Raw genomic sequence first — 26,730 nt, forward strand, 5'->3', positions numbered from 1 at the left:
GTTCATCTACAGAACCGCCCCCCATACAGAAATCTTTTGTCCCTGGTGCTTTTCTACTATATTTTTCCAGTTAACGCTCGGAACATTATTAACTGGTGAAAATAAAACTGAAAGGATATGTGTAATTATTTTCTTTAGCGTTGGTATCGTCATGTAATAGCACGACAGGCAGAGGTTAGGATTACTCTTTATGAGCTATCGCCGAAGAGCTACACAGTTCCCTTGCGAAAATGCATACCACTTTTTCTCCCAGCATCTCTCTTAACAGGTTGAGATTTTTAAACTTCCGGGGAAATTTAAAACAATTCGCTGTAAGATCTCCTGTCTGGAGTGTGTGAGTAGTATTTGTTCATTCACCCCGGACCAGAATCACTGGCGCACTCCTCACTTACGCCCGAAATCATCACTTCCTTTGAAGTAGAACTCGGATTTCAATTAATCGGATCTTGCTCCGAGGTCGGCGGTGCTGATCGCAATAACTGAGTTTGTGAAGCATAATGGGTCACTTAACAGCGTTCTGTACTTTTTTTCTTTGCTTCTTCTGTCGGTTATTTGTTACAGTTTCGGCTGAAGAAGGACTTGGAAAGGGTCAGCTATTAATTTTCCTTAATTTTAAAAATTTACTTGTATTTTAAATTACTGTGTTCTGCAACGAATAAGTGGCAAGAATTTCATTCATTCATCAATTGTAGTTTTTGAATAACCTTTCATGTTTTTGCAAGTATAAAGTCTTGTTTAAGTTCTCCATCCGAAAGAATATTTATTTATAGTCTGACTTTCTAACTGGGGTGCAAGGTGGGTTGTATAGACTGAGGATGCTTTCATATACGCTGAATAATGTGGTTTCAATGCACTTTGCAGCTGGATTTTATTGTGAATATGCTGAATAATGTATTTGGTTGCAGCTGGATTTTATTGTGTGAAATAGCAAAATTCACTTGCAAATAATAATTAAAATGCATTGAAAGAGCACTGCATGTGCGTTATTCAGCATGCATGAAAGTTTCCAGCTGTTAATATGAATTAGTAGTTTCCTAGGCTGTAAATTAACGATAAACAGTGAAAAAAATGCATTCATTTCATAGGGGAAAAAGGGTAGAGGGATTTTAAAGTGCAGTGCAGATAATGTTGTTAACATTACAAGTGTATTTTTAAAAGGGTTTTGAGAAAAATAATTGTTATTCATTTATTAACTTCATACCCAATCACTGGGTTAAACTGATATTAAATATTGTACATTTTAGAATAAATTTTAAGCACCACTATGTTTAACTATATGAGCCACCATATACAGGCACAACAAAATCTGAATATCATGACCTGACAAAAACCTGTTTTTTTCCTTTGCTCATATTTGGCCTGATAAAGAGTTCTGGTGAACTCAAAAGCTTGAACACTGCTGTGTGTTGTTGGGTTGGTCCTAATAAAAGGTATTACATGGATTGTGTACTTGGTTTTTTGGTTTTTACTTTTGGACTGACACAGCTGTAACCAACTTATCTAATTCTATATTTACATTAATACTCTGTCCTGAATTCTGTATTTTCTTTATTAAAATTTAGCTTAACATGATGGCACCTTTTCAGTTGTTTCAGCTTTGATATTTTGTTGCCACATAATTTTTGTTACACATACACTGCAACTTCATACATACATGCAAAGGGTTGGATTACATGCATTATTCTGTCTGTCACAGTTACCTGAGGCTCCAGAGAAACAGAACTTTTATTCCTTAAATGTGTCCCTTATTTCAGAACCGGCTAACTCCATATAATGGAGGCCAGTGTGTCATAGTTTTCCTTATTGCATCCTTTGGTCGATATCATTTCAAAATGTTAATCGTGACTACAAACTGTAATGCTCTTGTTTTATATATAATAAAACAGCTGTTTTATATATAATAAAACAGCTAAGAATTTAAAATGTGGTAGTTGTAGATTACTAACAACACTCGAGTAAGAAATAAACATTAAATGCATTTGCAAAACAAAAGTTTTTATTTCATATGTTTTTATCCTACCCTTCCTCCAAGGAGCTCATGGGAGCATATATCAGACTCCCCTAATCTATTTTACCCCCACAACTCTATGAGATAAATTAGGCTGAGAGAAAGTGACAGGCTCAAGGGCAGTTTCATGACAGGGTGGGAATTCGAGCCTAGTTCTTAAGGAGTGTTACATCCTTCTAAGTCCACTGTAGTCAATAGGTTTAGAAAGACATAACTCTCCTTAGGTTGGCACTATCGGGCCCTTTCTGCACAGGCCAATAAACCCAATATAATAATGGTTTAAAAAACCATTTTGAGGGGGAAATTTGCATGGATCCCATCCCTAAAGTGAGTCTGCCCAGTGTTATTTCCCCCAAAATGGGTTATTCAAGAATCGCACTATCCGCGAGTCTTTTTAAAAATCCCAGGTTGCAGCTGCTTCTGAGCAAATGGCTGTGCAGGGAGCCGCTTTTTCAGCCCCATGTTCATTTTTTGCAAATCCCCGGTGCCTATCAGCATAACCACGCAGGCGCAAAGGGTTGTAACATCAGACAACATGGCTGTGGGTGTTCCGTTGTGCATGCCTGTGTAACTATGCATCAGTGGGTGGTAAATTTAAAAAAGAGAGACGTCTCCATGTGAAGGCGTGCGCCCTGGCCAATTCGCTCGCTAACCATGGGACAGCCAGCCATGCGAACAGCCCAGGGCCACGCTGGATTCATTTATCCTGGCTGCAACCCGCTTTACATTTGCTATGTGGAAACAGCCTCATGCTGATTCAGATGTTCTAAGGAACATTATGATTACTTTTAAAAATAATTTATTCCATTATAGCTGGTGAGCAAAATATGAGTAATTACTTGTACCTCTTGTGATTAATATATGGTAAATTATGTATCTTATTTTTCCTTCAAAGGTTTTGGAGATCACATTAACTGGCGGACACTAGAAGATGGGAAAAAGGAGGCAGCAGCCAGGTATGTTTTACAATAATAGTTGTAGTTGTAAGTAGGCTGGCTCTGTAGAAAATACAATTGTTCTCAGTGAGACTGGCTTCTACAGAAATAGCACAAATGAAGCATACAACTCACAAGGCTAACCAACATTCTGTAATAATATTAAGTTGGTTATATAACTAAATAATAATAAACTTTGGTATACCAGAGTACTTCTGGTTGTGAATATTTGGTTGTCACCAAATACCTGTTTTCAACCTGTTTAAATGTGTAGTTCATTGATTTAATTAATTTTTTAAAGAAATGTGTTCCAAGTAAACTGCTCAGGGCAGGAAGCACAATACAAGTTCCCACAATAGCAATTCCAAAGGTCCTCCTTGCGATGCAATGTCAGCCCAAACCACTACAAACATTAATCAGTATCTGTAAGAAAAAACAATATAGCCTGTGGGGAAAAACCTAGCATCTGCCAGGGAAGGTACAAGAAAATAAAATCATTATACCTGGTATCTGGGGGGTGGGGGAAGAGCAAGCATTTGGCACATCTGCTTGGAATGAGTGGTCCGGGTTTAGAAATGATGTAAGCTCCTAGCCTAGAACAAAGATGTCAAGTCATTCAGGACTGTTCAGTCTTATCTGTAACATGCAGATTTAAATAACTCTAACCTCTGAAATGGAAAAGACTGCCATCATCTTGACATAGAGAAGCTCCAGACATAAACTTCATTTCATCCCTCCTAGTCTTTACCACTGGCTTCCCCCAAAGTGCCAAACTGCCAATCCAAGAAGCTTCAGTATTTTATTAATTTACTCTTATCTAGGCGTATTGCTTGCATCACTCTCTTTAAAGGAGCCCTGCAGGAACTTCTCTGATTGTCTGATTCCTCCCTCCCTATGGGGTCTCTCTCTTTCTCGCCCCCTCCAAGTCAGAGGTCCTTGGAATTGCACATACTCCCTAGCAGCTGGCAGGGCAATGCACCTGTGTGTGTATGTAAAAGCCAGGTCGACAAAAAGAAACAAACGGAGTCAGACGAATCAGAAGACCCATTCAGCCTATGTCCTTCATTCCTACTAATCCACAAAATCTAGGCCCTGGCATGTGACAAGCAGTGAGTAGGAATATTTGGTTGTCACCAAATACCAGAATATTTCTGGGTTTCCTCACAGTCCTTCAACATATATGAGGGCAGTTATGAGAGATAAAATACAATCTTTAATATATTTTTTAATTTTTAAATGTAGGTCATAGTAAATTCAAAGGAACATGGATGGAGCCATAATTTTTTTTAAATCATTGGGCTTTACTCTGCACAGAATTGGGTTGCACAATACCATAGCAGTTCTAAGCAATTTAAAGATCTAAAGGGTGTGGAGCCTTTAATAATACTGGAATTTTGCACAAGCAGTTTTTATATTTACCTTTGAGCAGTTGAGTGTGTAAGAAGCACATATTTAAATCCCACAATAACAGTGAAAGTTTACTTTGCTTTTGTAGTTAAGCTATAGCTTTATAGCTTATGCATGAGTGTGACTTGCTTTTAAAAGCATAGTTCTATTTAGACACAAATGCTTTTATCACAGTAAAACTTTTGGATTATTATGAATTAATCAGCTGCTAAAATTAAGTGGGGCTGTATACCTATACACATGATTGAATTTCAAGTTGTGAGACTCACGCTCCGCCTTTCTATTTTGATGAGAGTTTTTGGTCGTTTTAAGTTTGGCATCCATTGCAGCTGGATCTGGCCTGGTGGACTTCAGATGTATGAGATTTTGGGGTGTAGTTATTTTGTGCTTGAGGTTGGATTTAATTTGATTTGAGAGACACGTCACTGTTGTAATTAACACTGAATGTCTCAAAATGGCAATTACAGGATTTGTGTGTGCCACTGAACGCTGCTGTGTCCCAGGCCCTGGCGAAGTGGCGGGTCGGGCCTTTCTGTTACTGACACTTTTGCTGCAAAGAGCTTTGCTTGGCCAGGCAACCTTTTGCTCGCTGCGCTCACTTCCCCTCCCCGGAAGAGACAGCCACATGCAACACCTATAAGTGCTCCCTCCGGGGGGAGACCCAGGAGCGATGCCGCTGATCGTGCTATGTGGGCTGCCGGGGAGCGGCAAGAGCAGGCGAGCTGAAGAGCTGCGGGAAGCGCTGAGTGCCGAGAGCGGTGGCGAACGGCGGGTGTTCCTGGTGGCTGAAGTTGCGGCCGGGGAAGGCGGTGGCGGCGGCAGGGCTGCGTTGCGGGCGGAGGCCGAGCGGCTGCTGAGCCGACGGGACGTGGTGATCGTGGACGCGGGCAACGAGCTGAAGAGCTTCCGCTATGAGCTGTACTGCCTTAGCAAGCACACGGGGACCCCGCATTGCCTCCTGCTGTGCCCCGGCGGCGCTCCCCGCCCCGACCGGCCTCCCTTGGAGGCGCCGGACTCGCGCAACCGCTGGGACTGGCCTCTCTTCACCGCTCCCGAAGACCCCTCGGAGCCGCTGCCCCTGCCGGAGATCCGCGCCGCCCTCTTTGAGCGCCGCCCGCCGCCCCCCAACCAGTCCACGCGTTCCCAGCCCCTCCAAGCCGCTGGGTTTCTCCACCAGCTCGACCGCCTCACTCAGGACATGGTGGCCGCCCTCATGGCCGCGCAGAGGAATGGCGTAGGGCCCGGCCAGGTCATCCCATTGGCCGTCGAGGGCCTGGGCCAAGAACCTCCGGGGTTGCTGCTGAGCCGGGCTGTCAGCCTCGCCGAACTAAGCCGGCTCCGTAGACAGTTCCTCAGCTATGCCAAGATGCATCCTGGAGAAGGAGAAGAAAATCTGCCCCAGCTGGGCAGCATGTTCGTACAGTACTTGAACAGCAACCTGCTGTGAGGAGGCATCTCCCCCCCCCAGGATCCTGGGGCCAGACCTATTCTGTTTAGCCGGCTATTTGCTTTATACACATGGAGCAACTGGGTCATTCACCAGCTTGCAACACAACCACAAGCACAAATTTGGGAACTTGGATCAGTGAATTATCAGTTTCTTCATAAACTTCATAAATTGAGAAAAATGGCAATGACTTAACAGGGTGCTGTGGCTGTCCTTTATGTATACAAGAACACTGTAGCAGAAGCTGAATACCACCAATAAATATAGCCAACAGCCTCTTTCCTTTAAACAATATATATATTGGCTTGATTGATGTTTGTAACTGACCTGCCCTAATGTATGGTTGTGATTGAGAAGCATTTAGATGTTGACCTATTAATAAATAGGGAGTCTGATAAATAGCTATTCTGGTTTGAAATATGCACTGGAAGAAAACACGTCACTGTATTTTATTATGTTTATTTTCCTTATTACCCACTTTTCTCACTTAGATGCAAGGTCTTGAGCAGAGAGCAAAGTAGGAAACAGCTGCATCGACATCTGTTGAGCATCTAGAGTGGAGCAGTTACATATTCCTGAACACTTAAAAGACTTTTTAATGGGCAAATAAGCTAGAACAAGGAAATTCCAGAATAGAATCACATGGTATTGAATCTGTTTTTCCCAAAAGGAAAACATTCCAAAATTAAAATGGATGCACACATTCTGGAAGAAGTTTACATTTTTCCTTTAGTCAGTATTGTGGCTCATTGAATAAAACTGTTTCTAAACAGACCTGCCTTTCTTTCCAGGGTAAACAGATTGGGCACTAATCTTAGCAGTGGGCAGTCTATGTAACTGCATTCTATGTAACTATTATAATTCCTCTGCTAGTGATGTTTTTCATCAAATCATTTTGTTAATATGTTCTCTGAGCTTTCATGAGAAAACATAAGATCAAGAAGTCTGTAAATAAGGGACATGATGAAGATACAGGAAATGGGAAGGATTAAGGGAATTACTTTATGTATTTACACAAAAGGAAGACAATGATGACTGTGACAGTCCTCCTAAAATTTTATGTAAAAGGTTTACCATATAATTGTAATTTGTATGCTTATTTAAGATGGACCCCTCATTTTCTTGAAGGAAATAAACTAGATTTTCATTCTGCTAAACAGGATTTTTGGTCATGAAGAAAGTTTGGAATGTAGATCTTAGTCTTCACATTTTTGTCTAGCCACTTAGAACTGCAAAAAAATTTTCTGCTAATCTCTAGTGAATTCCAATGACTGAGAAAAATTATTTCTCACACATACATAGCTATGCAGGCATGCATGAATGAGCCCTCACAGCCATGCTGATGTCCCACAATACCACCATCTGCACCTGTGTAGCTATGCAGTAGCAAGCTGCAAAACAATTTTTAAATTTAATTTTTTTATTTAAATTTTTTAGCAAGCAGTTGAAACCTGGGATTTTTGAAAAGGATCGCTTGTTTCGGGATTTTCAAAAAATCCAGTTTGGGGGAAATAACACAGGACAGACTCATCTGTGCAAAGCCCCCCCTCCCAAACAGGTTTTTTAGTGACTTACATATATTGGTCTGTGTGGAAGGGGCATAGGCCTTGCAAGTTACTTGAACATCTGCAGACTGATTCATAGGATAACATTTTTAGGTATTTGGGACCTTACACTTACTTACACAGGTTTAATATATTTATGGTAGCCCTTGCCCATTAAACCTGATTGTGTTTGCAGTATTTACTGAAAGATTCCTTCTTAACTATTGCCTGTTATAAATAAATTTACCTCATGGTAGGGAAATGTGGTGTGAAAAGGTACACATGAGGAATTATTTAATAGCAGCACAATCCAGAAAGTTAAATGTTGGAAATAGTTTGTATTTAGTATGGCTATATGTTCAAGAAAAAGAGCCTTTCATACTTCAGCATTTTAGTAGCTTTACTATCTTTGTATTAGTCAGGAAATAAAAGAAAATAGTTTTGTTCATTGCACTTGATTTATAACACACTTTCCCCCAAGTGGAAACCCAGAGCAGCTAGCTTATGTCATTCTTCATTTTATTCTCACAATAGCCTTGCGAGGTAGGTCAGACTGAGAGTGTGTGACTGACCCAAAGTCACCTAGAAAGCTTCTGCAGAAGAGCGAGGATTCAAGTATGGGTCTTTCCTATCCTAGTTTGACACTGACTGCTACACCACTGGCCCAAAACATATGATTTATTAATAACATCTCACAGAATGTTCCTGTGACAGACCCCCCCCCCTCCTTTCAACTCACTGAGGCAGGCTAACCACTTTCTAACCAGACTTGTCATATTTCCTGCCTTTTGTCAGGAACTGAGCTGCTTCAGATAGTGCTATGTAGTGAAATGAAAGGTCTATTGCTTAGCCCTATAACTGTTCCAAAAAGTAAAAGGTGCCTTTCTGGCACACTCCTTCTCCAGGCACAAAATAATATTGAGGCAGGTTCAACCAAAACAAAATTAAAGGGATGGGAATATAAGAATAGATAGAAGAAATAGAAGAATAGATAGAAGAAAAACAGGCAGGATAAACACACACTTGTACACAAGAGCTATAGTTTCACAATCAGTTTTTAGTTTTAGGCACAGGCTTATTACGTTTCCGTAGTTGTTTTTTAGATGGTAGAGATTCATAAGATGTTTCAGATGTTCTGGCTTAAGGATTGTTTCATGGGGTCCTCACACAGGCTAGTACTTTACCAAAGTACCCTCACAAACATCTTCACTGTTAGAAACAACACATAAACATAACTCTCTCTGGAAGAAAATAAAGCAAAACCTCAAATGCTTCAGCCTAACTGGTCCCAGGAATTCTTCTTACTCTCAGAAGATCTGTTCCTATCTGGGTTATTTATTTGGCCCCTGTGGTAAGCCTATCTTCTACCTCTCTGTGGCCACTCAATAAACTTCCACAAGTTCTCTCTGGATATAATTTTGCTTTCAGCTTAGGCTGACACAGTAAAACCAGTCAGATTCACACATTCTGAACTACTCAGAGAAGATATGTTTTGCGCAGTTAAATGTTTACTCACAGGCAGTTAAATGTTTACTCACAGAAATCCAGATCAAACTCTTTCTTGTCAGATATCATCCTCCTTCTCTATGTCGTCAGGTTGTTACACAAATCAGAGTGCAACTAAAAGCATCCAATCCAGGTTGCTTCCCCTGTTCCTAGGCATTTCTTCCCCACTCTGACTTGTAAACAGACATGCACTTTACAAACTGTGTAGTCCATCACAGATGCTTTTCACTATTTATTGTAGAGATGGCACAGGATGGCTGGAGTGTTTGGAAGAAAAATGGCTGCAACTAGCTAGGCATTAGTGAAATCACTTGACATCTATTGCTGCACACAGAGCTATCTTCAGCATAAGGCAAAGTACAGTGAAACCTCAGTTTTCGTAGATAATCCATCCGAAAACAATTGGCGAAATCCGAAACCGGCGAAAACCGAGGCAATGATTTCCATAAATAGGAAATTAGCAGCGAGGTCACGTGGCATGGCACGGAAGCAGTGAAATCCGAGGCAACCAACGAAAACTGAGACAACATTTTCACGCAAAAAATCGACGAAGACCAAAAACGACGATAACCCACGTCAACGAAAACCGAGGTTTCACTGTATTTATGAACTGAACTAGAGGAGGAAGACACACCATGTAGATTGAATACTTTTGCCATTGTAGGGAGACCTAGTAGGGGCTCCTACTCCACAATTCCCATTTTGATAAGATATTTTGATAAGAGATGTAATTTCAACTTAACTGGGTTCTTACTGCTGGCCTAAAACAAATAGATAAGGTTGGAAAAAATCACATTCCAGTCTGAGATATAATTCCAAGCGGCCCGGCCGTCCTTCTGGTGGTCTCTGCATTTTAATTTCTGTCTCTCTGCCAGCAAAAATTCTATCAACCCCCTCCCACTTAATTCAAGCATTGCTGATTAATTGGGGCAAATCATCACTGATATTCATTAATACGTATATCCGCCCTGGTGCGAATAATAACGTTCGTGATGACCCGTGGCAGAATTTATCCTCGTTTGTTGAGGAGCTAGAACTAAAATATCCTTCAACTGAAATTACTATATTGGGGGATTTCAATGCGAGAGTGGGTAATAATCTAACCTCATATTTGGAACGTGAAGGTTATGATGATAACGATTATGTCTATTCACTCTTACTTCCATCAGAGCGTCATTCTGAGGATACCCAGACCAATTACACTGCTAGGAATCTGATCGAATTTGCTATCAAACATAACATGTTATGGCTCAATGGTCTAAAATGCTACGACTGTTCTAATAATTTCACATTTGTTAGTACGCTGGGGAACAGTGTTATAGATTATTGTTTTATGTCACCAAAATTAAGAACTTCAGTCCAGTCTTTTAAGATAGGAGACCTTCTACTAGGAGATCACCTCTCACTTAACCTTGTTCTCCATCAGGAAGAGGGGGTGGACGTTCCTATGGATACATCTAAAGAGTATTTACCTACGCTTTTCTGGACATCCCATTTGGCCCTTACCGCCAATGAGCTAATTAATTCTCAGCATCTAGGTAATCTCTTAAGTGCTTTTTATAAGGCAGGTTCGCCTTGTGTGGCAATTGGCAATTTTGAAACATTAATCAAGTATATCACAGACTATCTTGTAAAGTCCGTTAAGCAGAAACCTCCATTCAGCACTAGAGGTGCCCCCTGGTTTGACAAAGAGTGCCATGAATTAAACAAACTAATTCGTGCATCTTACCAACAGTTCAAGAGATTTAGAAATCCTGTGTCGCGCAATCAGCTAGTTCAATATAAAACTACTCTTCATTCTTTAATGAAAGAGAAACAGGTCCAGTATGCGCAGAATCAGTGGGATCGCTTATATCAAGCTGTAATCTCCAATGACTCAAGACAGTTTTGGGCCTTGACAAACAGACTTGACTCCAATAAAATGAGGGCGTTTTCTTCTATTCTCCCTGAGGTTTGGATAGATCATTTTGCGAAGCTGTTCCAAAAGGAAGAGACCAGTAACATTTATCATCCATCTCCATCATTAGATGATTCCAAATGGCCTCCTGTTTTAACTCAGGAAATCATGGATCTAATAACTGGGTTGAAACCCCGTAAAGCTTCTGTTGATATACTCCATTTCCCCAGAGATACTGAAGTGGCATAGAGGGTGGTGGGCACCGCTGTGGGCCCATCTATTCTCGCAGGTCAATGACTCAGGCCGCATTCCTAAGCCGGGGCTAGCGGCAGTCATTGTACCTATTTATAAAAAAGGTGACCCGCTGGATCCTGTCAACTTCCACCCAATTAATGGTTGACATCAGTCATTGGGAAAATATATGCTAAGACACTTCTGCCCAAACTACAGGCCTGGGCGATTCATCCAGAACATCATTGGCCCAGAGCAAATAGGCTGCACGAGGGGGAAATCCACGGTAGCCCATGCGTATGCTTCTTACGCATCCTGGTTAATAAATGCTCAAAGAGGAGTCCAAGAAGCAGAGCTTTATGCCTGCCTTCATGGATTTGAAGGCAGCTTTTATTTGTGACAGTCTCTAGAGAATGTCTTTGGAATAAATTGGCTATACAAGGAATAGAACCAGTAAACTTCTTTTTCTAATCAGGCAGCTTTAGATACTTAAACTGCAGAGTTGTGCTCACGTGAAAGGATCATGACTGATTCTATTTCTACCTTTAAAGGTGTAGAGGCAAGGCTGTGTGTTAGCTTTCAACCCTTTTCAATTTATTTTTTGAGTGACCTTCCATCAGCCTTGTTAGAAATTAATAACCAATGCCCCTAAGTTAGGCTCAAGGCATATTCCAATACTTCTATATGCTTTGATGATACCATCCTTCTATCTCGCATCAAAAGTTGGACTTAATTAGGCTGCTGAATAGATGTGGGCAATTGCTGTGCGGATATGGTTAGTCATCAATTATCAAAAGACCAAGATTTTGATCTTTGCCAAACAATACAAGAAACATAACTGAAGCGATTAATAAAGAGTGCCAGTGGGTGGAGGTTAACCAATACAAATATCTTGGAATTACATTTTCTTATAACCTCTCCTGGTGCCCACAAAAAAAAGCTGCTATTGCAGCTGCTGCCATCAGATTATTCACCCGTGCCATTGCACGCTTCTTTTATGGAAAGGGGCACTCCCTTGTCCCAGCAGCACTAAAAATCTTTAACTCTAAGATAGAAGCGCAGTTACTTTGTAAGATTACCTATCCTGGCTCCAAGCAGTTGACGACTCCTTGAATACTGTCCAATCCAAATTTTTCATTAAAATTATGGGCCTGCCAAATTATGTATTATCGCGGCCCTCTGTTTCTAGAACTGGGCCAAAATTCATTAGTTTATTGGGCTTGGATTTGCGAGGCTTTTAAATTTTGGCTTCACCTGCATTTCTAGCGCAGTGATGAGCACTTTTCGCTGACTCACCTACTTTTGTCTGATACTCCAGGCTAATCCATGGTTCTCTCTGATCGAAAGAAAGGTTGAATCACTTGGTATATCTCTAGAGCTACCGCTTTTCCCGCTATCTAGTTCCAATCCTACAACTTGTTAAAACAAAAATTGTTAGAAAGCGAATGGCGTAATTTATTTAGGGCTGCTATGAAAACTTGTTCACCCTTACATCTTTCAATACTACCCTATATATCAAAACAGGATGGCTCCCTATTTGTATTTTTTGACTAATTCAGTGATACGCAGAGAAGAGCCCTCACACTTGCTCGCTTCGGTATTTTCCCCTCCGGCTTTATTGCATTAGTATAGATTTAACAACTTGGAAATTAGCGAAAGGGTATGCTCTTGTAATTTGGTTTTAACAAATTGAAACTGATGGCACATCAACTGCTTTGCTGCCCTAAATCTGCTAATATCAGATCAAAATATTCCAACATTCTTTCTAGGATACCTAGTGAAATGGAAGAATCAGGTAGACTTCCTTTTCTTCTGGACAATTCTGACAATGCCTTATTGAATTAGTTTGCACAATTTTTACTGGAGGTGATGCACAATCAATAATTTATATTTTATCTTAAACCTTTGTATTTGTATACCTTTTATCTTAAACCTTTGTATTTGTATACCTTTTATCTCAGGTTTTTTTATTGTGTTATGATTATTGTTATGCCAAATAAAGGCTTATTATTATTATTATTATATAATTCCAAGCTAACATGCATGGTACAATGCAAGTCTGTTACGAGATTTGAAACATGATAGATGTCTTGATTTAGAAATAAAACATCAATGAGATTTTCCTTACAGAAGTCATATTTAGAAATCGCACATCAAAGTAGCTGAAATACATTAACTTTGTGTGTGTGTGTTTTCTTGGTTTTTTCTTCCAGTGGATTGCCTCTCATGATAATCATTCACAAATCTTGGTGTGGTGCTTGTAAAGGTAAGGAAAACAAGCTTTTCTTCAGCTATGCGCTGTACACTTCCAGTTGAGCAGCATTGGTGTAAAGAGCAGCAGTGGCGTAATGGTTAAGAGCAGGAGTACTCTAATCTGGAGAAGCTGGGTTTGATTCCCCTCTCTGCTGCTTGGGCTGTGGAGGCTTATCTGGGGAATACAGATTAGCCTGTGCACTCCAACACATGCCAGCTGGATGACCTTGGGCTAGTCACAGTTCTTCTGAGCTCTCTCAGCCCCACTACCTCACAGGGTGTTTGTTGTGAGGGGGGAAGGGCAAGGAGATTGTCAGCCCCTTTGAGTTTCCTATAGAAAAGAAAGGGGGATATAAATCCGACTCTCCTCTTCTTCTTCTTCTTCTTCTTCTTCTTCTTCTTCTTCTTCTTCTTCTTCTTCTTCTTCTTCTTCTTCTTCTTCTTCTTCTTCTTCTTCTTCTTCTTCTTCTTCTTCTTCTTCTTCTTCTTCTTCTTCTTCTTCTTCTTCTTCAGTTCATAGGCTGTGATTCTAAGTGGAAAATCTTAACAGGAATTTTAGTTGATGTCTAAGTTCATATTATGCTCTGGTTTCATTATTAATATTTGTTATATAACTTGGTAGTTTAACTTGATAAAGTGTCTCCCCATGCCAATACAGTAGTTATATTAAGAACTGTCTCTTAATTCTGTGTAGTGGATTGAGATATAAAGTTTTTTTCCATTTAGCATAGACATTTTTCACTAGAAATGGTGCTCAGCACTTAACCTCGACAATACAGAGAGCATTGCCCTATTAAGTTCAAGTTACTCTTTGCTAAACAGTTTGGGAATTGCCCTTTTTGTGTGTGTGTGCTGAAAAGATTGAAACAACTATGCTTATAGTAGTTTTGAAATCATTGTTCAGGAAATATCTAGGTTGGTTTTTCTAAAAGCTCAAAGCAGTTCACAGTTTTTTTAAAAACACACACATCAGCATCAACTGGTACTGAAGTCAGACCTCAGATTTTATGTCAAAAATCAAAACTTGCTGTCTAATTTACAGAGATGTCCTCTGAAATTAATCAATCTTGATGTTCCAGAAAGGTGATCTTGCCTGAAATTCAGGCTGTTTCCGCACGGGCGGAATACAGCAACTCAGGGACGCTAAAAACAGCGTTCCTCGGCGGCAGCGGCCTCGCAACCCACGAGCAGCGCAAAGCCGCTGTTTCTGAACCTCACTTCCTGGGCGAGGTTTTACAGAAACAGTGGCTTCCAACAGCGGCTGGAAGGCACCATTCCCCCCCCCTTTCCTGAATGCCTTACCTTCCCTCCGACCTTCCGGCGCGTCGCCCAGGCCTGGGGACATGCCCCCCCCCTGCTCTGCGACTCCAGAGCTGTCGCACAGGGCAGGGGGCATGTCCGCTGGCCTGGGTGACAACATAAGGTCGGAAGAAAAACAAGAAGCGTTCAACGATAACTTTCGCTGCGCCGTCTTCCCGCCCCTACCGGGACCGATTACATTGCAAGCGGTCAGTCTCTTTGTGCATCAGCGTTGTATGCCGGCACCCAATTGTGAGGAGAATTGCGGTTAGTGGAAACGGCCTCAGATTCTGTCACACCATTACATAGAAATGGTGCCACATTGAGATGGGTACTGACTGACTGCCAAGAAGCATGTGAGAACCAACCTACCAAGTAGAACTGACAAACAGATTTGTTGCGGAAGAGACAGTCAATCAATAATTGAATTTCTTTTAAAATTAATCAGTGACAAATAATCATGCTTGTGCCCCACGATAACAATTAGACAAGCCAGTCACAACTCATTTATGTTCTGTTGATTTCAATAGGATGAGCACAGCTAACAGTTAAAGATAATGTGTGTAGAAATTCTGTCATTCTGTCATTGCTTCCACTTTTGTCTAATTTAATGTCCATTCTCTAATCTTCTTAGCTTTAAAACCAAAGTTTGCTGAATCAAAGGAAATATCAGAGCTTGCCCATAACTTTGTGATGATCAACCTTGAGGTAAAGTAAAATCCTTGCTGTGACACTAGAATGGAATAGTTTTCCATGTTTTATTTCCCTTTGAATAAGGTTTCTGAGATTCACAAAGTGGCAGAATGGAGATATAAAGTACTGTTTGAATTGCTTTAAAAAAACCCTGTTATTTGATCTTTTTAATTATTTTGCACTGTTGTCAGAGTTGTGTCTGTTTTACAAAAGAACATTGGACACATATAAACAATTGCAGTAATTTGTCTTCTTTTCAAGGCATTTGAAAACTAAGCAACTAATTTTTTTTAAGGCAGGTAGTTTGAAACTTTTAACTGTATATATGTAAGCAGTGGTAATTGTCACCATTTATCTGCAGGATGAAGAAGAACCAAAGGATGAAGCTTTTAGTCCTGATGGTGGCTATATTCCCAGAATCCTTTTCATGGGTAAGGCATATCAATATTATTGCTTTTTGTCTTGGGGTTCCATTGTTACCAATGCATAATTCAATTTTTCCCCATTTCACAGATCCCAGTGGAAATGTCCATCCAGAAATCATAAATGAGAGGGGAAACCCAAGTTATAAGTATTTCTATACCAATGCTGAACAAGGTATGAACGGATTGGGTTCAAATTGCATTTCAGATCAGTTGACTACAGCAATGGGTAGCTTTCTGATGTATTTTGCCAAGTACTAGATTTTCTTTTTAACTAGAAAGGAGATAGAGATTGTACCTTGACCCTGGCCTAACTAAGGATAATAATCAGATATTGCTATGGGGAAAACCCTGGCCATGTTGCCTTTGGCTTCTGTAGTATAGCAACTGGAATATAAAGGGCCACAGATGAATATCCAGGCATATGGCAGGTCTTCAGGATCTCACCACAGGAGTCTTAATATTTAGAATAACTACTTCTGGAGCCTAGAGGAATTTTTAAGAGGTTTCCAGTTCAGCAGTGACAGATTGGAGTCAGAAATAAACATCACTGAGGCCTCCTTGCCAGTGGAGAAATGCATGGGACTCTTTGGATCTCAGCTGATCTTGTACATGCCTTCTCTTTCCAGTGCTAACAAAAAGGGTAAGGACAATCTGACATACCACTTAAATTTTCTCTGCAGCTGGTCCACCACAGATGCATTTGAGCTGGATGCTTTGAATTGTGGTATGATATTCTGTTACAGTGACCTGGGCTTTGAGATCTTTCCTGCTCAGCTGGATAGATAGATAGGTTTCATGTGAGTTATTTAGAGCCAGCTCTTATTAAGATATTATTGAAACTGTGGACCTAAATTATGCCTTGGTGTGATGTAGGGGTGAGCCCGCGAACCCAGCAGAACCGTAGAAAGAGCGCCTGGAATGCCGGTGCCAGCTACGGCCTTCTGGGCGCACACACTCCCCCAACCCCCGCTCCCCCGTGAGTCACGGGTCATGAACTGCCTGACTCGCGGTCACCAGGTGTCCCATACAAAGGGACAAAAGGGCCCTTGCCCTCAGGTGAGGATTAGACCCAGACGCGGATGCTTCCTCCTGCACGTAGCAGCCCGATGAGATCATGCATCACATGATGATCTCCCGTTCTCCCGGCCTCCCGCTCTCCCGCCTGTCCGACCCCTTTACACGCCCCTAGTGAAACCCTAATAAAAGGTGCAAGAGACGAGCACACGGCAGAGTTGCCAGGATCACGGGATCCTGCGCTTCCTGTTGCTGGCTCTCTCCACCAGATGATATCTCCGCGTCTCGTCTCTTCCTTGCGACGCCGCGGGCACGACTTCAGTGTAGCCCTGTAAATATTTGCTTAATATCTAATAATGTTCAAATGTATAAACCTGCATGTATGCCAGATTGCTTGTTTTTATGGAGCTGATTCTGAATTAAGATACTGAAGAACCTGAGTGAAAGCAGAAGAACTTGGGATTCATTTTATATACCACCTTACTTTGAACTATTAGGACTATGATGTTGTTTTCTTTAAAAGGCTGTTCGTGTTACCAGTTTTTCAGGGAAAAAGACACAATGAGACATGTAGGAGTCTTTCCAAAACTTAAAAGCTACATGAAAGGGCTAACACTAGACAGTAAATTTTCCAGTCCTGTTCTCTTCTTTTCTTATGTTGGGTAAAAGGATAGACAATGGCTGACCTTAAAAATATAAATAATGAAAGGGGAAAATGAAAAGGGTTGTATTGGCACATTTGCTTAATCTATAATCATGCATTCAGACTATTTACTTTTCATCCATGTAGTCACGCTGTAAGCTTCACTTAGTTCTTAATGGTATTAATATCTTCTGTTATTCATCTGTTATATGAAATGAACCAAGCATGAAGCATCTTTTATTCTTAATATTACAGTTGTCCAAGGAATGAAGGAGGCTGAAGCAAAGCTGACGGGTGATGCTTTCAAGAAAAAACATCTTGGAGATGAATTATAATACAGCGGGAATGTGTTTTATATAAATTTGAAATCTAAGATAATGATTCCTTATCCTTCCTAAATACTTATCAGATATGGAATTGTAGCTGCACTGAGAAGACCTTTTCCTTATGGTAACTTCTTAGATCAAATACTCTCTAATTTTTTCACATAGTAAAATAAAGTAAAGCATTGTTTTCTCTCTTGTTTATACTGAAATGCCTATTTATAGGAGAAATAAAGCTAAATTACTTGCATTATTTAATAAAACAATGCCTTGATCCTGACAGTATTTAAAAAGAGTTTCACTGGTGTTTAACAGTGCAACCTTGAGGTGGGGGGGGGGACTCCTCAGGAGGTGGCATGACCCCGATGCTGGTGTACATGCCACTTGTGCCAGCATAATGGACATTGATGCTTTTGCAGAGGCACGTTGGTGCTGGTGAGCCTCAAGGCAGCACAATGCTCAAGTGCCAGTATCACTGCGACATCAGCACTGCTTTGGTTGGCCCGTGAGCCTTTTTGGCCTGGGAAGTCCCCATATCCAGACATAGACTTATAGGTGCAAAAAGATAGGTGCAGCCCATGGAACTGCATAGAACAGTTCTACAGGGGTTTGGGAAAACATCCCTGTTGGCTTACTAGACGCAGCGCAGCTAGCATCTTTGGAGGCAGTGTGGCTACCCCGGCATAACTACCCCCACCTCCTTAACTCTCCTTTATAAATTGCATTCCTTAACTGTTAGGAAATGGCTGATACATGATTTGTAGTGGGGACATCAGTTTTACAGAATAATCCCCATACTTTTACTCTAAACATGCTTCCTATGAAGTGCTCTCTTTAGGGACTTCCAGGTAAGAATTTCAGGATTCCACTCTAGGGTTTTAAATCTTTCCCTGTGAATTATAATCACACATATGAGCCTTTGTACAGAGCCAAATACAGTGACAGTTCTGCTGTGGACAGTTCATTAAGTCGTTTTCTGGTCAGTTCAAGAAATAGCATGAAGAATATTGGATGTATAAATGCATCTCTCTTGTTATAGAACTACCTGTTCTCTTGCTTGTGTTTAGCCAGAAATATAACTCTTGCATTGTACGTTCATCTTTCTGTTATTTTGTAAGCAGAAGAGAAAGCACATATTTAAGTATTTTGTGCGTTAATCTACTCTTATTTGTTAAATGTTCTGGGTGAATACTTTGTCTCATCACACTGTACTGTATTTTTGTACCTGGGTTTTAAAAAAGTACAATAAAATTGATTTTTGATTTTCTTATTTTTCACTTTTTTCTCAACTTCAGTGTCCTCTTTTTAGAAATCATGGGTTTAGTGTTGAAATTGTAGATTTCCTATTGAGTGTCTCTTCTTTTTCCTTCTCCCTTATGAAATTCATGCATAGGATATCTGTAGTCTTCATATCCAGTACTGAATATTAAGTGATCATAGTTGCAATGCTGAGAACACATTCCTGGGAGAAAGTCCCATTGACTAACATATGACCTACTTCAGAATAATCCTGATTTATGTCACTAAAACTTCTTGTTAGAATTTTATGACTCTTCAGTTGTTCTGAAGCTATACTTTAGCAAAATTAATAGAAAGGTCATTGTCTAAAAATTATTCATTCTCATGTGTAAAGAAAATATTCTATGGTTATAAAGAAACTTTCACCTCTTAAACTAAAAACTATTGTTCTTTGAACACCTAACATGTTTATTGCACATAAAGCAAGCTGTACTGTATACTAGCCAAATGGCGACACCTGTGAACATACTATAATTTTTCAAAGGCTAAATTTTAAGAGGCATGTTCTGTGGTAAATGTTATGTTCAACATCCCTCTTAATATTATCTAATAAGGATTAAGGCTTTTAATGTTTTGTTGCTTAAAGAAAAAATCCTTTCTGGTTAATTTAGCAGCGTTTTAGTTTAAAAGGCAGTTTCTCCTTTTTTTCAGTGGCTTTTCATGATCTCTCTCGAACTCATTTCTTTTCATTTGAAGATCTGCTGACATTGAGTCAAATGTGCAATGACCTTCCCAAGAAGGTGCACACAAGCTCTGCAACATTAATTCATTCAGAGTGCTGCATTAATGTTTTCTGATGTTGTCTCTAAGGGCTAGTTTACACATGAATACCCTCCCCTTTGCAATTTTATCATAACAATGTGAACCTGCCAGAGCTGAACTTATCTGGAGGCACTGTTTATGTAAACTAGTAGTTGCACATGATATACACATAAGTACACATATACACGGGCCATGAATTGCAAAAATGTTGAACCTAAACTTCGGGTGTGTGTGTGTGTGTGTTAGTGATGCTGCCCACGGGTTGGATTTGGCCCCTTGAGAGGGCTTATCAGGTCCATGAGTCAGATGAGGTAACCTCCCTCACCTCTCATCTGACCTGGCAATCCCACTGCAGGCTCATCAGCTAAGGTAGCTGCCACCACCTAATGCTGGCCACCTCCAGCATTATTCTGGACTGGTGAATCTGTTGCAGGATCCCAATTGATATATCAGTTCAGATTACCACACCCTACTCCCAATCTGCCCTGGCAAGACTGTTGTGGGCTAGCCAATTTAGGCACCCCGCTCCCAATTCAGCCTGGTGAGACTGTTGTGAGCTGGCCAGTCCAGACACCCACCCCACCTTGCTTCCAATCTGTCCTAGTGAACCCCCCTTCCTGCAAGTCACACTTTGAGCACACCAGCTAAGACAGCCACCATGTCCTAGTGCTCATCTGGGCTAGCAAGCCTGCTGTGGGCTCGCCAGCCAAGGCAGCCACCCCTTCCAGTGCCAAGGATCACCCCCAGTGCCAATCTAGGCTGGCGAACTTTCTTCAGAATTACCCACTACTGCAGCCACACACACACAAATACCCATGCTGATCTCGACTGACAAGCCTCCTGTGGGCCCCTCAGCTGAGGCCCCCTCCCCAGTGCTGATCTGGGCTGGCAAGGCTGCTGAGAACTTGTCGGCTGAGGAAGCTGCTCTCCCCCCTAGTGCCACCCACCTCCCTCAGTGCTGATCTGGACTGGTAAGGCTGCTGCAAGGTTGTCAGCTGAGACAACTACCCCCCACCCAAGCCAAGGTAGCCATCCCATCCCCAATACAGGATCAGCAGCCAAGGCAGCCACGCCTCCCCTAGAACTGATCTGGGCTAGTGAAGCTGCTGTGGACTTGCCAGCAGAGGCAGTCTCTTCCCACCAGTCCCCGCCCAACCAAGTAACATTTATGTCATATCCGGCCCTTGTAACAAATAAGTTCAACACCCTTGCTCTATTGGAATGGTTGCCTATGGATGTATTCTCTAGAGGTGATGGTACCCACAAATGTACTTGCATATGAGTTTGGCCCAGAACAGTTCTTTGGGAACTAGGGGACCAGGCCATTAGTTGGTTGTTGTTACTGGTTTCAGTGTGTGTAATATGCTAACATCATTTTTTGCATTTGCTGCAGTATGTTTCTACTGTAGTTCTTTCTGTCATGCCTATTGGTTTAAATTCTTATTGAGAAGAAAGAATGAATGTTGTGGAAATTTCTCTGGATTTATTTACATTATGAAAAATTACTTCTTTACAAAAATGTATTTTGCAAAACTGCATAAATGCATAGGCTTGGAAAGTTGTTTAAAGCAACTTTAAAAAGTGCATACTCTTCTGTTTACCACTAGGTGGAGTAGCTTGTCTGCTCATTGTAGGTATAATGTGTAATTTAATAAACCAACAGATTTATTTTATGTCCTGTATCTATGGTTTCCTGTACTGTTGAGCCTGTTCACAGTAATCTAGAATTTAGAAACACTCATTTTTAAAAAATGAAAAAACCCCAAGAATAAGATTTTGATAGTCTATGGAGGTGTAGTACCTAAATGTTGTCTTTTCATCTTTTCTGAAGAGTGGTAAAAATGTACCAACTATGTTTTCCTAAGTAAGAAACAGCTGTTTACAAGTGAAATACGATATATCTATTGTCATGAGGTACAGTCACAGTGATGTTTTTGTATGGCTTGTGTTTGAATTTAAAGGGAAACAGTAGGTTGTGGGGTTCAGGATGTTGCAAATTCAGTAGTAGTACAGTAAATGGGTGTGAAAAACAAATTACTTGTAGTTTACAATATAGGTTCTATCTGACCACAGGAAAACTCAATCACGTACATACCTGGAGCTGCATTTGCTGAATGTGAAGGACTGGGTGAATAATTTGCTGAAATCTACTGGAAACGGGAAATGTGTACACACCTAGGTTGCTAGGTTTCATATAGTGAAGCTCAGCATGTTGAGTATGCATTAAGTATACAGAGGTTGCCAGCGTCAGCTGGTGGCTCAAAGTGTATAGCTCTTATTCTACATAAATGTATATGTGTGCCTGGAGATCATGGTGGGATATATACAAGGGAGATACATAATGGCTGTTGGTTGCCCCCATACTTCCTCTTTTCGAATCAGTTTTTGTGGGCTCCTTAAAGACTTTACCTTTTAAGGCAAGGGGTAGCTACAGTTTAGTAGCCAGGAAAGGACACTCTGCACATGTTCAAAGGCACTGCATTCTTTTGTTGGACATGTGACAGCCTAAACAAGACTGCACTGGTTGTGGTAGGAATAGTGGGGTGTATCTGTTGGGAGAAGTATGAGTAGGACCAGTTGACAGGTGAGAGGAACCCCCTCAGCAGTGTGGGCTGCTGGGCTCAGACCGATGCTGTCGCTTGCCCTCTCTGCGATGATTTCTTCTGATCTCGACACATAAGAAAAAAAGGACGAGGGACTTTCCCCCCTTGATCTGCTAAACTCCGCCCCCTGAGGCGGTCCTCTGTGCCAGGCGGGGAGGATCCACTGCAACTGGACAGATACTTTTCCCTGAAAAGGTCTGTGCAGCCAGCGGCGCTGCTTGGGAGTCTCCAGCCCCTGTTCCTTGTCTATTCGCTCCTTGTGTAGCCAGCGGCTCCATCACCTGCGGCTCAGGTAAGAGCACGAATGGTAAGGCTGGCTTCTGCCCAACTTCGTCCAGCCAGCGGGTGGTCCCCGGCATGGCTCCTCTCTCGATCTCCCCTTTAGGATCGTGGTCCATCCTGACAAGCCCACTGGATCCTGTGCCGTTACTGCGAAGGAAAGGAGAGCTGCAGAGCGCTTGGGAGAGTGCGGGGTTTGGGAAATAAAAGGCAGCAGAAGGGTTTATCGAAGCTCAACTTCAGTAATGATTTAGCTCGGGAAGCTCCTTCTAGTGCCGTCCTGGAACTCCTACAGAAACAAGAGCGCCTCTGAGTAATATGCAGAGGATATTTTCCTTACCACTGACTTGTCTTGATCAACCCCTTCTCCAGATTTTTCCAGTTAAAGTTTTGGCATATTTTATTTTAGAATGTGTTGTCGAAGGCTTTCATGGCCGGATTCAACTGGTTGTGGTGGGTTTTTCTGGGCTGTGTGGCTGTGGTCTGGTAGATCTTGTTCTTAACGTTTCGCCTGCATCTGTGGCTGGCATCTTCAGAGGTGTATCACAGAGAGAAGTCTGTTAGTGTACCTCTGAAGATGCCAGCCACAGATGCAGTATAGATCTGTTCCACAGGCTCGCTGTCAAGACAAATCTGAACCACAACCAGTTTATTTTAGAAATTGGTAATTTTTGCCTCTGAAATACGGGAGGAGGAAGAACTTGGAGAGGGTTTTTTTGGCTTTCTCCTACCTAGTACCATGCAAGGTCTAGAAATGCAAGGGTCCAGGTGAATTTCATTCAGAATCTAAAATACCAATACAGAATGGGACAGTTTCTTTTTGCTTTGTTCTAAAGGGCATTTTGAATTAAATGGGTTACATGTGTAAAAAGACCAAGCTTTCCTGTTTTAATTCAAAGGTGATGTAAAGACTCAGCAAGTTGTTACCTCCAGTATCTTATATTAATCATCTCTCTGCAAAAGTATATACTTTCATAACAAATGGGAAAACATAATGAATTATGTATTGTCGAAGGCTTTCATGGCCGGATTCAACTGGTTCTGGTGGGTTTTCCAGGCTGTGTGACCAGACCACAGCCACACAGCCCAGAAAACCCACCAGAACATAATGAATTATGTTTACTTTTAATTTAGAGTATGGTCCTTTGCTTTGCTTTATACAGTTATTCTATTAAAATGTACACCAGAAGTGCTAATTGTGAAGATATTTGCTGATTCTTGAATTTTCTACGTGAACGAATCAACTGGTTTAATTTTTGAAAACGCAAATTATTTTAATACTCTGTCTTCATTATTTTGAATGGGACTTTTGATTTTGGCTGATCTGTGGTATATTGGACAGTAGCTCATAATGTGTAGACTTTAACTTTGTGTGAAATAAATAAGGGTTTTGTGTGTTGCATAATAGGAAATAATGAATGGAAAGAGCAAGATATGCTAGAGAGAGCATTGTGTGGGTATGCTAAACATTAATGCAGCACTAATGTTGAACGATGTTTCCACATGAAGCGATTGTAGATATTATGGAGCATCATAGGATTACTATACTAATTTTTTTAAGAATAACAAGTTACTTGGAACTGGGAAGACTGTTTTGGGAAGCCACTGGGTCCTGAAATGAAGGACAAATTTGAACTGACTGTCAGTGATCAGTTGGCAGTCAGTGATCATGATTTAATATGCTTCTCTGAATACACAGATATACACTGAATTCTCAGATAGTAGCCACCCAGAATTGCCCACTTTAATCAATAAAATAAAGGATAACTGGCAAGCTTTGTGAATAGGTTCTATTACTATTGCACCAAAGCAGCTTTTGCAAAATGCAGAAACTAAATTTACAGCCAGGAAATCCAGGTTACAGTTTCAGAATATATTATAATGAAAAATGATGCAAATGAGACAGATTTGTTGGTTAGGTACTATGCTAAGCAAGCAACTGATTTGCATGTATACAATGAGGATTTCGTTGTAGGGGCTGAGCAGTGAGAGAACAGGGACACAGTGAGCAATAGAAGCCTTGGAGCATTTCAAATATAGAGGCACTTCTGACGGGGAGGGGAATAATGGAGGAGCATTGACCTGGGTCAATAACAACCACTGAGCTCCAGATTAGTCTGGTAATGTTCTGTAGACAAAAATTCATTCTGATTCTTTGGACATTGACAAATTTTTCCTAGAGGCCATAAATGCAATATAAATGCATGTTTTAAAAATCTTTGGTAAGAGAAACCAAGCTTTACTGGTAGACAAATTGTTTTTAGAGTTGAAAGAAAGATGATTTGAAGGAGCACAGTTTGTTTTAGCTTTTCTTCAGATTTTAACCCTTATTTTGTAATATGTTGACTGATTTTCCCATAATTTCCTGTAAAGTGTGATAGACTAAGAAACAGACAAAATGATAACAATGGACTGTTGATATTTCAATCTTTTGTTGGGCTTCTTATTTTGTTTTCATTAATAATCCATTTTAAGGTAGTTTGAAATACATAAACATTCAGCCCAACCCAATCTGTCTCATCTGCTAAAATCTTGTTGTGTATAAAATCATCAGCATATCAGCTTTGCATCAAACGATCTCTCAGTGCACACACTTAAAAGTAACAGTACTTCGAATACTTCTCAGTAAAGTATTTCTATGATGAATTATCGCAGTGATGGATTTTGCCATTATTAATTACGAAATATAACAGGCTTCCTGTTCTACAGCATACTTAAAGGCACCAGCTTTAAAGTCTAGATACACCCCCTCAAATTTAAAACTGTTTATAATCAGAGCATTTCGTAGCACCACACAACTTGTATTTCAACTGCATTGATTAAAAACATATACCATCAGCAGACTATGGGATCAGAAAATACCTTGTTTTCAGAATTGCTTATATGTTTGTGACAGATGTGAAACATTGACATTGATACAGTTGGAAAGAGGGCAGCTGCTGAAAGTTTATTCTTTCCGCCTCTCTTTTCTGATGCTCCAGAACAAGAACTGCAGAGATTTGGTTGAGGTTGGAGCATTGCCATACTGGAGAGCAAGACAGCAAGGGTGGGTTATAAACAGTTACTGAGACTGAAGTCTATTTAGGCACCTTGTGCCGTGTAACTCATGTTCTGGTGAACAGCACTATTACTACATGTCTCTCCTCAGTAACTGATTTTTAATATCAATCTTCAATACAAATTCATTAATCTTATGGATGTACAGGCATCTGATGAAGAGTTATGATTCATTGAAACCTACTCTGGAATAAATGTTGGTCACCAAAATTGCCACTGGATGCCTGCTTACAGGTCTGTTTACCCCCTTACTCCAAAAGTAGTGTATGAGTTTTCCCCTTATGTTCTGTCCATTTTCATTTGCCTATATCTTAGCTTCCACAGGGGACTCGGCAATAGATTGTTTAAAATGCATTTGATAATGCATATGTCACCTTTCCGCCATTGTTTTGAAAATGGTTTACAATTCAAAAGAATGCCTTTAACATACAACACCTAATAAAGAAAAGGATAGAAAATGAAGAAGATAGCAAATTTGGGTACTAATTGTACAACAAGAACACAATTGTACAATTTGGGTACTAATTGTACAACAATTAGGTACAAATTGTACAATTTGGGTACTAATTGTACAACAAGAACACAATTGTACAACAAGAACACAATTGTACATAACAACACAAGAAGAGCCCTACTGCATCAGACTAGTGGTCCATCTAGTCCAGCAACCTGTCTACATAGTCCCCCTAGATGTCTGACAGAAGGGTACAGAGGCCAAAACCTTTCCCAGATCTTTCCTTCTGGCATTGGGATTCAGAGATTGTCTTAATGTAGGGGTTCCCTTTAGCCACTGTGGTCAGTAGACACTGTTAGATCTATCCTCCATGAATCTATGTAATCTCCTCTTAAAGCTGTCTGTGGCCACAATTCCATCTTCTGGCAGTGAATTCTGCCATTTTAATCACTCTCTGTGTAAAGTATATATTTATTTATTTATTTTATTAAACTTTTATACCACCCCATCCCCGAAGTGCTCTGGGCGGTGCACAACATATAAAATACAATATAAAATGATAATATATAAAAGCAGCGATAAAAATTTCCAAGTCTTAGTCCAATTTTAAAAATTCAAAATTTGAATTTAAATTTGAGTGTGAGGTGGCAT

General features: G+C 40.7%; 3 protein-coding genes across 3 annotated transcripts in view; all 3 read left to right on the top strand.

Annotated features, from left to right (window-relative positions):
- Window positions 1–366: 366 nt before the first annotated feature.
- TXNDC12 (thioredoxin domain containing 12) lies at window positions 367–18,892 on the top strand. The gene is made up of 7 exons (XM_048495779.1): window positions 367–588; window positions 2,904–2,964; window positions 13,189–13,241; window positions 15,162–15,235; window positions 15,582–15,651; window positions 15,734–15,817; window positions 17,558–18,892. Exons 1-7 carry the CDS (start codon window positions 498–500, stop codon window positions 17,635–17,637), a joined length of 513 nt encoding a protein of 170 aa, XP_048351736.1. The 5' UTR covers window positions 367–497; the 3' UTR covers window positions 17,638–18,892.
- KTI12 (KTI12 chromatin associated homolog) lies at window positions 4,775–6,954 on the top strand. The gene has a single exon (XM_048495778.1). The coding sequence runs from the start codon at window positions 5,021–5,023 to the stop codon at window positions 5,795–5,797; it is 777 nt and encodes a 258-aa protein (XP_048351735.1). The 5' UTR covers window positions 4,775–5,020; the 3' UTR covers window positions 5,798–6,954.
- Window positions 18,893–22,453: 3,561 nt separating the features above from the next.
- Window positions 22,454–26,730, top strand: part of RAB3B (RAB3B, member RAS oncogene family) — a 69,582-nt gene continuing 65,305 nt past the window's right edge. The window contains exon 1 of the mRNA XM_048498971.1: window positions 22,454–22,581. The gene's annotated coding sequence lies outside the window, so the exon portion shown is untranslated. The remainder of the gene's footprint in view (window positions 22,582–26,730) is intronic.

The sequence above is a fragment of the Sphaerodactylus townsendi genome, linkage group LG05 (assembly GCF_021028975.2).
Source record: "Sphaerodactylus townsendi isolate TG3544 linkage group LG05, MPM_Stown_v2.3, whole genome shotgun sequence".
Classification (NCBI taxonomy): Eukaryota; Metazoa; Chordata; class Lepidosauria; order Squamata; family Sphaerodactylidae; genus Sphaerodactylus; species Sphaerodactylus townsendi.